At 47.5% G+C, this 11,672-nt stretch overlaps 1 protein-coding gene across 1 annotated transcript in view; it reads left to right on the top strand.

The window, feature by feature from the left end:
- LOC123499537 (Krueppel-like factor 2) overlaps nt 1-11,461 on the top strand; it is a 229,841-nt gene extending 218,380 nt beyond the window's left edge. Inside the window, exon 2 of the mRNA XM_045247640.1 lies at nt 5,065-11,461. Coding sequence (XP_045103575.1) covers nt 5,065-6,498 — 1,434 coding nt within the window. The 3' untranslated portion in view covers nt 6,499-11,461. The remainder of the gene's footprint in view (nt 1-5,064) is intronic.
- Nucleotides 11,462-11,672: the final 211 nt, after the last annotated feature.

The raw sequence follows: 11,672 nt of genomic DNA, 5'->3' as shown, positions 1-11,672 counted from the left end.
ACAGACAGACAGACAGACAGAGACAGACAGACAGACAGACAGACAGACAGACAAACAGATTGAATCAACACCTGCTACTTTAAGATAGAATAAAAATATGGGAGTCCACCCTCGAGAAATAAACACAGGAAAAGAAAACGGAGTAAAAACATGGTTCTATAAAAGTGAATTAGTATTAAGTATAGAAAATTGCACGGGACCACTGAGGCACATGCATAAAAATCAGTATAATCATTTACCCACGACTCCAACATTTTTATCTGATGCATAATTTCAAACGAGACGGAATTTGGGGGTCGGGAATCAATGGAGCACGAGAGGAGGGAAGGCAAGGGAAGAGAAGGGAGGAGAAGAGAAGAGAGGAAGCCAGCCAGCCCCATTACATTCTCATCATCCCTGCGTGGTTACCCAATTTACTTTTGACACCGACATGAATAGTACGCTCGTTCCTTTAACTAAACCTGGCAGAGTAAAGAGAGAGAATAAAGAGCAATAACCTGATACTGCTCTCACTACTGCCGCTGATCAACACGACAACACCACTCCTGCAGAACACGAAAGACAAAAAAAAAAAAAAATGCACAAAAAAAAAGACAGAAAAACGACAATTCCAAGCAGATGAAGGGAAGAAAAAGTAAAAAGTTAAAGATAAAAGATTAAAACAGATGTTGAGATTATCACAACACCACTAATGCAGGACACGACACACACACAAAAAAAAAAGACAAAAAAACGACAATTTCAAGTTGATGAAGGAAAGAAAAAAGTTAAAAAAAAGGAAAAAAATAATAGAACAGTTACTGGGACTATCACGGAGACACTACTGCAGAACACGAGAGAGAGAGAGAGAGAGAGAGAGAGAGAGAGAGAGAGAGAGAGAGAGAGAGAGAGAGAGAGAGAGAGAGAGAGAGAGAGAGAGAGAGAGAGAGAGAGAGAGAGAGAGAGAGAGAGAGAGAGAGAGAGAGACCCAAACAACAATTCTAACTAGGAAAAAATCAAAAGAAAAGTAAAAGGTTAACATATGTTGGGATTACATTACTTAACAGGCTTGGGGGGGGAGTGATTAAATACGCCATAAAGAGGCATGAGATAAGAGACAGAGATTAATGGGGAGGGTGACAAGGAGGCAGACGCACACCTGTTAATTAGCAACGCTGCAGGTGAGGTCCGTTGCGATACGCTTCGTTAGACCAGGTGTGTGTTCGCTCTCTTGCCTCAGGGTGACGGGCAGAGGGTGAATTTGTGCTTGCAGGCTTCGCTACTGCTTGGTTACTACTACTACTACTACTACTACTACTACTACTACTACTACTACTACTACTATTATTACTACTACTATTATTACTACTACTACTGCTAATACTACTTCTACTGCTGTTATTACTACTACTGCTACTACTACTACTACTACTACTACTACTACTACTACTACTACTATTACTTCTACTACTACTGTTACTTCTACTACTACAGTTACTACCACTACTACCACTACTACTACTACTACAACTACCAAGACTACTACTTCTACTACTATTACTACTATTACTGTTTTATAATATTTCCAATGCCTAAATGTTTATTCCTATACACTGCAAAATTCATGCTTTATTTCTCTCTCTCTCTCTCTCTCTCTCTCTCTCTCTCTCTCTCTCTCTCTCTCTCACACACACACACACACACACACACACACACACACACACACACACACACACACACACACACACATACACATTCTGCCTTGCACTTCTCAACATAGTCATTAGTCTGATTTATTGTTCTACGCCTTAGTATGCCTTCGAGAGAGAGAGAGAGAGAGAGAGAGAGAGAGAGAGAGAGAGAGAGAGAGAGAGAGAGAGAGAGAGAGAGAGAGACACACACAGTAGCACGTCAAGCAGCGATAGGAATGAAGATAGCCACAGACAGAGAGGCTGGGGATATGTATTAGAGACACGTTAGGTGGCATGACTGATCCCACCACAAACCACGAAGATAAACCCCAAAACAACGAAAAGAGTAACAAAGACTGATAAGAAGAGAAAAATAAGTGTTATCCCTCTTCCTCTTCCCTCACTCCTCTCTCTCTCTCTCTCTCTCTCTCTCTCTCTCGCACATACAGAAAGAAGGAACAAAAGAAGACGTAGAAGAAAATAAATAAAGAGAAGAAAGGCTGGGAATGCAAATGAGGAAGAAAAGGAGAGGATGTAAGAGAACAATAGGGAATAGGAACAGAGGGTGAAGAACATGGAGGAGGGAGGAGGAGGAGGAGGAGGAGGAGGAAGAGGAGGAAGAGGAGGAGGAGGAGGAGGAGGAGGAGGAGGAGGAGGAGGAGGAGGAGGAGGAGGAGGAGGAGGAGGAAGAGTAAGATTCGAGTAGAACTATGGAAAAGAATGAGAAAAAATACGGAAGAAATAAAAATAAGAAAAATAAGCAAACACGAAAAAAAATATTACATGACGGAAGCAGAAAAGAAGAGATAAAAAAGAGAAGGAGGAAAATTAGACATGAGAAAATAAAACGGAGAGAGAAGAAAGAGAGAGAGACAGAAAGAGAAGAAAAAGAGAGAAAAGAAAGGAAAAAAAAAAAAAGCTGACAACACAACCACAATCACACAATGAAAAATGGAGAAAAAAAAATAAAGATAGAAAAATGAAAAACAAAACAAAACAAAACAGAACACACAGAACAAACACGCAGTAATCACAAAGCACAAAATACAACACACACACACACACACACACACACACACACACACACACACACACACACACACACACACACACACACACACACACGCACACACACACAAGACAACACAAACATTACGAGCAAGGAAAATAAACCCAGGAACACATCTCGTAAATCCGTGAGACCTATTGTTTACCTAAGTGTGTCTGAACGAGAACGAGAGCTAAAGGGAGAGAGAGAGAGAGAGAGAGGATGAGGAGTGTGATAGAAGTGAGAGGGGCATCTGAGGCTATCAAGAGTGTACATCATGTGGTGGCAATAGTGCTTAAAAGGTGCAATGCATGGTGGGGGTAAAAACCAAACACAATGCGACATATATTTAGCATTTTTGCATCGTGAATGAGGAGGAGGCGGGAGCGAGGGAGGGAGGAAGGGAGGGAGGAAGGAAGAAAGGAAGGAAGGAAGAGGATGTGTCAGGTGGGTTTGCGAGCATCAAGGGGAAGGTGTGCATGGCAGGTTAATTGATATCAGGTGAGAGCTGTCAGGTAAACAAAAAGGACAAAGCACGACGAGAGAGAGAGAGAGAGAGAGAGAGAGAGAGAGAGAGAGAGAGAGAGAGAGAGAGAGAGAGAGAGAGAGAGAGAGAGAGAGAGAGAGTATTGTAAGGGAAACGGTACAAGTAGTGATGGTAGTGATAGCGGGACGGACGGTGTAAAAATAAACCAAGATAACGAGATAAACTTTGATATGGAACCTGGACCTTACTTTCCTTCAATGCCTAACGTGCGGTGGCGAAATACAACATGCCGACCGGTAAATCAATAAAAGTAATCAACAGGTGAGCAGGAGGAGGAACGAGGAAGAAAGAAGGAGGAACGTTAATAAACTTATCATAGGTAGAAATTAAAAGACCCCGGCCGCCTCTTGGGGAGAAACACCTTGATTTATGAGACAATTAAGTTTTTCCAATGAAGTACTCAGCGTCCTTTATCAAATTTACCGATGTGTTAATTAGGCAACCATATATAATTCTTTTTCTACACTGGGTCAACGGAGGAGGCAGCACCCTTAAGGGAATGGGATCTGAATGTGGGCAGCAGCGAAAGGCTCGGATTGTTTATAAGGTTACATGATATAAGGACCACTGGAATACATTAAAGTGAAGGGAATTGCCGCCTCCTTCTCCTCCTTCTTTTAGCGTTGGGTATTTGAGCTACATAGTTTTAATGTAAGGTATTTGTTTTTTTCTTTTTCTTATTTTTATTATTTTAAAGATGTGAGCGAGTGATTTCCAAGGTTTTCGGTTGATAGAGTATGCATGTATGTCTGTCTGTCTGTATGTATTTATCTATGTTCTTCATTTATCCATCAGTCTAAGGCAAAAAGGCAGATTCTTGTCTTTATCCTTACTATTTTCACCTATTTCAATTTTCTTCGAAGTCAAAAAAAAAAAAAGATGTAATGAAAAAATTAACGAAAAAAATCAACTCACACACACACACACACACACACACACACACACACACACACACACACACATATTATTGCACTATACATATATTTCATTGCCAGTTTTATTATCGTCACTTTTAACACATGCTGCTCAAATCGGCGCCACTGTTTCTCACCTCCCACGCACACACAGGGACGGTGAAACAGTTCACACAAATTTGCAGACACACGCGATAGGAGTGAGTGGCATCTATGCACTGATTTTCACATGAAGTTGACGTTTACAATGCTTCTCGTCTTATTTATCTAACCACCTTTGCGCCAACAGGTATTTCAAACAACAGACCCACACACAATAAAAAATGCAACCTCACTTTTTTAATTTTTCCTATTCTCTCTCTCTCTCTCTCTCTCTCTCTCTCTCTCTCTCTCTCTCTCTCTCTCTCTCTCTCTCTCTCTAACAAGCAGTAAGGGAGAAGATTCATGAGGAAGTTAAGGGCGGCATATTGACGCGTGTGTGTGCAGGAGGTGATGAGGAGTGCCCACCTTCCCCACATAATGCAGGTTTCTATGAGGCGGTAAAGGAACAGAGGAGGATGCAAGTCAGTTATCGTCATCTTATCTCATCTCCGCTGCATCAAGGCGCGGGAGAGAGCAATGATGATAAAAGGCCTAACACAAACATTCATAAGTGCCAATTTACATACGAGGCAGCATACATTATCACATTCACACATGACTTGGACGTATGTTGTTGTTTATTCGGGTATATGCTGATTTCAAAAGTGTTTGTGTGTGAAGGAGCAAGGAGGTCTAGGAGTTATAAGTAAATTCTTTTATCTAGCTTTATTCAAGTATAATGTGTTGGTGGCGTGTTTATGGGAGGATGTCCGTCGCTAAAATAAGTCCCTTTTTCCTCAACAGATGTGGCAGGACATCGAGACGGTGCTCCTGGGGGATACCGAGCACGTCACCTACCACCAGGAGGCTCTCGCCCCTCCTACCACCACCTCCACAACGTCCTCCTCCTCCACGACCATCTTTTCTCCTTCCTCCCTGCCTGAGATGCCCTCCATCTTGCATCAAGCGTTGGTGGCTTCCCCTTCTCCCCGGCCGCACTCCATCCACTACTCGTCCTCCTACTGCCCCCCTGGTGAGCACATGATGAGCGGCATGGGGGGCGATGAGAGTCAGGGCGGCTACCATGTGCCTAGCGACGACAGGCACCACTACCGAGGCGCTTCCCCTGCCACTCCCATGGACACCCACTACCCGGGCCAGTACGCCTCACCCTACCACTCCTACATAGAGACTCTGGATGTGGAGGCCCATGTAGAAGAGGTCAGTCGGCCGCAGTATACCGCGAGCGTGATAGACGGACCCGCCATGATAGAGGCAGAAGAAGAATTCGTGGACCTGGATGCTCTGGTAAAGGAGGCAGCCGAAGGTCACTACTGCGGTGACCCCAACTCCGCTCCGCCACCCCGCCAGGACCCACCCCAGCAGTTCCAGTTCCCGACCCTCGAGGCGCCTGCCAAGCTGCCATCCATCACACTCCTGCAGCCTCGCGCCCTCACCTCCACCACGTTCAGCACCACCCTGCCGCCTGTGTCCGCCGTCATCAACGCCCAACACCAGATGCACCAAAACCAAACAGGGGAGGGCGTTGCTGCAACGATTTGTGCCCCGACAGCCCACACTGCCCAGCGGCCGCCGGGCATCCAGGGCGTAACACAGGTCACGTACACGCACGGCCAGATGTCTCCTCCCGCCTCACCCGACAATGAAGAGCTGCCCCCAGGCGTGCGAGTGTCGGGCTGTGTGACCCACATGGCGGGAAGCGCGCCCCTCAACACTCAAGCAATCGCAAACCAGACTCTACAGACTCTTGTGAAGGTCATGACGCCACCCTCCTCCCCAAACCTATCCGAGCTGCTCTCCACACCAGTGACCACGGCCCCTTCCTGTCAGGCGCTCACTCTTACAGACTCGGACCGCAGCAAGCAAACGAACCGTGAGCCGCCGGCACCACCCCCGCCAGATGAACCCGAGCCCAAGGTGACAAAGAAACCCACAGGGAGGAAGAAGATCACGGCCCACACCTGCCAACACCCGGGCTGCCACAAAACCTACACCAAGTCGTCGCATCTAAAGGCGCACCTGCGGACCCACACGGGGGAGAAGCCGTACATGTGCCACTGGAAGGGATGCGGCTGGAAGTTCGCGCGGTCCGATGAACTGACTCGACATCTTCGCAAGCACACGGGAGACCGACCCTTCCAGTGCAGGTTATGCGAGCGCGCCTTCTCCCGTTCTGACCACCTCAGTCTTCACATGAAGCGGCACGTGAGTGTGTAGCCACCTGCACGCCCACACGCCCACGCTGTATATACTTATTCGGTGTACAAAGGTTAGGGGGCGACACCCTGGCCTGACCCAAGTTACCAGGAGACCCCTACCACCGCCCTCCCGCTCCGCCCCGCCCCTCCCCGCCCCGCCCACACATACGCCCAACCTTGCCCCTACCCTGCCTTGTCCCGCTCGGCTACCCATTATCATTTAAGGAGACTCGGTACACTTAGCGGTGATGACTGGGATGGGGAATCAAGTATTGCACGAAATAAAGCGAATCATGTCACTCCACCTGGCCTAACTACACTCACTTTGTCTCGTGTTCCCAGCCCACACTTTCCCTGCACTTTACTCAAAAACCACGCACATCGTCAACATCCAATATAACCATAACATAATCCTACGTTTTCCTTCTCCTCCTCCTCCTCCTCCTCCTCCTCACTCTTCTCTTACTTTTCATTCTTCTGTCTCCCCGATCCATTCCTTCTCTTCTTCACCAAACTCTTCGTTCTCCTCTCACGCCAGTTTCCACCTCCTCGCACACTAGCGCAACCACGCCGGGCACTCAGCGCGGCGTGCCTCCCCCGCTGTGTCACCATAAACACACACACTCAAACTAAATCAACAAAAGCAAAACTAAAGCTAAGAGCAAGTTGCCGCCGCGGTACACTGCTTGCACCACAGGTCAAGTGGAACAGCAGACAAGGTTAATTGAAAGGGGAAGAAAAATTTAGGTGTCCGTCATACACACACACACACACACACACACACACACACACACACACACACACACACACTGAGAGGGCAGGTCAGATGGGAGTATGGGAGTATTCACCCGAGGATTCACGCTCTCGTCGTTCCTCGCACGCGTCGAGGAACGAACGCCCAGGGTGGGGACGAATGTGTAAAGCTGCTGACGACCAGGGGAACTGTTGTCGGCGTTGCTTCACGGGAGCGTAGAGTCTAGAGTCTACTATTGCAACTTAGTTTTACCGTGTATATTAGAAAGACACTGTTTGCTCACAGAGTGCCATAGTAAAACATTTATCAGAATATATTATATAGAGTGAACGACTTCGTGCTATTTCCTCTCTCTTTAGTCACATGTACAACATAGATTATAAATAAAATCTAAAAGATATACAAACGTACGAGTAGAATTACAGAGCATAAGCCTGGACGTGACTACACTTTCAGGACTTAGTCAGCAGCTTTTTATATTAAGAGAAAAATTATATTACCCTGAAACGAGAAAACTAGTCCGGGTGCCATCCCTCGTGGGCCTTATGGCGAGTGTCCCTAAGGGTTAGTTTGCTCCACGCCAATGCCATATGCCTGAAGGGGAGAAAGGCTGTGGGAGGAGGAGGAGGGAGAGAAGTGGTAGAAGGAAGGGAGAGGGCCATGACACGCACGGCCTTTCTTCTCATTCCTTCCCTCTTTCCCATCCCCCTTATCGCCTCCCTTCATCCCCCACCCCGTAATTCCCGGAGCTACTGTTTCATTAGGGTAATGGACGGCCACAAGAGTGAGGACTCCCCCGGGCACTCCCACCCGATATGACCCCACGCGAGGCGCGGCAGACACGCCACACCCTGGCCTGCCTCGCACATCCCCCGCACACCCTCGGTACCGCTGCCTTCCTCTCCTGTCCTCTGTATCTCGTCTTAATTAGGAAATAAAATCCACATCCACAGGAGGAGGAGGAGGAGGAGGAAGATAAGTAAGAGGAGGAAGAGGAATATCAGGAGGAGCATCAGGCAGATCTGAAGGAAAAACACACCAACTCGTTTATCAAGTCCTGCACACTGACAGGATGACCCAGGCGCCCAGTAGCTCGCGGGCTTGTGTGGGAGCGGACGGGCATGTGCGTGCGTGCGAACGTGTGTGCGCTCATGTGTGGGCGGTGCGGGAAAACCTGGCTATTGGAGACGTAGGAGTAGGAGGAGATATTGGAGAGCAAATAATTAGGGGGATTCCTCCGCGCTCTAGTTTGACTCATTAGACTCATAGTTCATAATGATTACTAAGTGTTGTGTTGTGGTGTTCCCGCCGCCGCCGCCGCCCCCGCCTCTGCGAGGACAAGAATGCAGGGCAGGACGGGTCTGGCGGCTCCCTCGGCGGGTGTTCCAGCGGGACACACCTGTATGTCAGTTAAGGTGCTTGTGTTCTCGGACCGACGTGAGGTCAGATGTATATATCATGTCCACTTTGTGTTTCTTACTTTAGAGAGAAAAGACTTATTCCAGATATGTTTTCATTCGTTTATCGAGTGTGTGTGTGTGTGTGTGTGTGTGTGTGTGTGTGTGTGTGTGTGTGTGTGTGTGTGTGTGTGTGTGTGTGTGTTAGGGTGCGTGTGTGGTGCGTGCGTGCGTGCGTGCGTGCGTGTGTGCATGCATGCATGCGAGCACGTGTGTGCGAGTGCCTGCGTGCACCACGGCGACGGACAGACTGTACGTGGAGCAATGGACGGGGTGAGGAGCCTCGCCGCCATCTGTATCTCAAATGTAGAATTAATTTTGACAATATCAATATCTTTTTCCTCCCCGCCCCTTGCCTTCCATGCTTCTCCGGAAGCTGCTAGAGGCTATGCAGGGAGTGACGGGGCGGGGAGGGGCGGGGCGGGGCAAGATGAAGACTAGTTACCGAGGCGTCTATATCCAGTTGTGGAGCAAGGGTCCCGCGCCGCGGGGTCTGCGAGGCGCCAGACATGTACCGCCTCACCAACAAGGGCTCAAAGGTCACCTGCCCAGGAGTGACACCGGACCAGACCCTCCTGGCGGGGCGCCGAGCCGAGCCACGCCCGGCCGCCTAGGGACTTCAACACCGCCTCCCCATGACCCGGACGCCCAGCCACCCTTCCGCTGCAGCCACACAGGTGCCCAGCGTCCATCTGCTCCCTGACGCCCTCAAGCCTCAGTGGGCGGACATCCCCACCGGGAGCCTCACAGGGTCACGAGGTCCTACATTCTCCCTTCACCAGGCCTCTTTGTCGCCCATAAAGGATACAACAACCTCTGGTAGTCCTTAAGCACATTCATGAGTGAATTAGTGTTCATTAACCCTTTGCCCCCCTAGAGGTTCTGAGGGCGGGGCAGGGGCGGTGAACCCCCTCCTCGGGCGGCAAGCCTGACAATAAAGCCTATCGGCCGCGGGGAGATAGTCTGCTAGCCCGGAACACAATAATAACACTGACAATAACCAGCGGCGCCTCAGCCCTGCCCCGGCCCTTGTGATACTAGTCCTTAATGAAGTGCATTGTGGGTAGCGTAGTGTGTAGTGCTCGCTCGCCCTCACGTCAGTCTAATGTTCGCTTGTATCTCGTGCTCATTCATTTACTGCAGTTAAAACTGTCAAAAATAGAAATATAATCAAGATTAAGGTTTTTAACAATTTATCTTCCTGCTTCGCCATCTCCTGGATGGCCCTGCCGGGCGGGCGGCACCGCACTGCTGCTGACGATAATGGTGACAATGATAATGATAATATGCGGGGGAGGGGTGCCTCCCTTGTATCACTGGCACCCCTTCCCGCCTGGCCGCCTCTTGGTCCAGGACAAAAGCCACATCGAGTCATAATCTAAGTATCCTTACAAAAGAAAACAACAATAATGGTAGTAACGAGAGTTCAGGAGCCCAGCCGTGCCGCCCCCCGCTCGCCGGTGCCTCCCCACTCCGGTACCTGATGACGCGGCCACCAGCACAGCATGGAGCCCTAGCGTCTGTCTGTCTGTCTGTCTGTCTGTCTGTCTGTCCGTCTGTTTGTGTTTCCTACATTTTATCTGTTCGTTCTTGTCCTTCATTCTCGGTTTATATTCTCATGACGTCATGTGTTTTAAACTTCTGTCTCGTGCAATGATGTCGGTTGTAACTTTAATAATTTATGAATGAGATTTATATAAATATAAATATAAATATATATATACATATACGTTCGTGTGTATTCCTTGAGGTGGGGACATGAGTGTGTGTATGTAAGACTGTCGGTCCCCGGAGATATGAACGTAACCATGTATTTTCTCTCCCTCTCTGTGTGTGTAACAAAACAAGATGAGGCTGATGGTGTAGTGAGAGGCAAGATAAGGCAAACAATAAAAAGCTACACGATCAGGGTAGCTGACGTGGCCATTACTTAGATTCTCCTTTCCCCTTCCTCGATCCCTCTCACGCACTCCCCAAGCAAACCAAACCAACAGTACTATTCACTCACTCAACACAATCTTTAGAAGTTAAATGGAGAAGATGTCAGATAAAGTCCCATAAATACACCCAACAGATTCCAAAGTGTCTTCACAACCTGATAATCACAATAATTAGTCTTACTTTTATGACCTGCATCCTTTCCTCCTGCAGAAGAAAGGAGTGAGGGGAAAAGAGAGGGAGAGGGCAAGAGGGAGAAAAAAGTAACAAGAGAGAGGGAAGAGATTTTTTTTTTTTTCCTGCTTCATATAACTTGTAGCCATAACTTGACACTCGATGCAAACCACTTGATTGACAACAAGGCTTTTTAAGTAGTTACATTAATATCTTGACTTTCTCTCTCTCTCTCTCTCTCTCTCTCTCTCTCTCTCTCTCTCTCTCTCTCTCTCTCTCATTCAACGGTCTATCATGTCTACCTGGTTACTTATCTACTTACTGACACTCACTACTTATGAAACTATCTATCTATCTATCTATCTATCTATCTTTAGCTAGTATCTATCCGTTTTTCTATCTTGCTATTCATTAATCAGTCTGTCTGTCTGTCTCTCTCTCTCTCTCTCTCTCTCTCTCTCTCTCTCTCTGAACACCTGTCTGTCTATTTATCTCATGCTACATAAAAGTAACCCCATAACATGGTCCAAATCTCAACTACCATTACCATTACCACCTCGTCCTCCATTACAAAAATAACAAAAATATAAAAAAAAAGAAACATTCGCTGTAAGAGACTCTAATAAAATAATAAAATAATACTTGTTTATTTTTTATAATGGCTGTTTTTGTATCCCTGGAGGAGCAGATAAGAAGGGAAGGATGAGATTGAAAGATAGGTCATATAAAATAGGAAGATGTCTATACGAGGAGTGGAAAAGCGAAAATTGAGAATAAAAATGTGTCCCAGTACTGAAGGGGTTAAAGTAGTGAAGACTGTGGCCATTAATCTTCTGCCCTCCATAGACCCTGGCTTATGTCAATAAAATG

This window comes from Portunus trituberculatus, chromosome 50 (assembly GCF_017591435.1).
Source record: "Portunus trituberculatus isolate SZX2019 chromosome 50, ASM1759143v1, whole genome shotgun sequence".
NCBI lineage: Eukaryota > Metazoa > Arthropoda > Malacostraca > Decapoda > Portunidae > Portunus > Portunus trituberculatus.
This window is presented reverse-complemented; position numbering and strand designations above follow the sequence as displayed.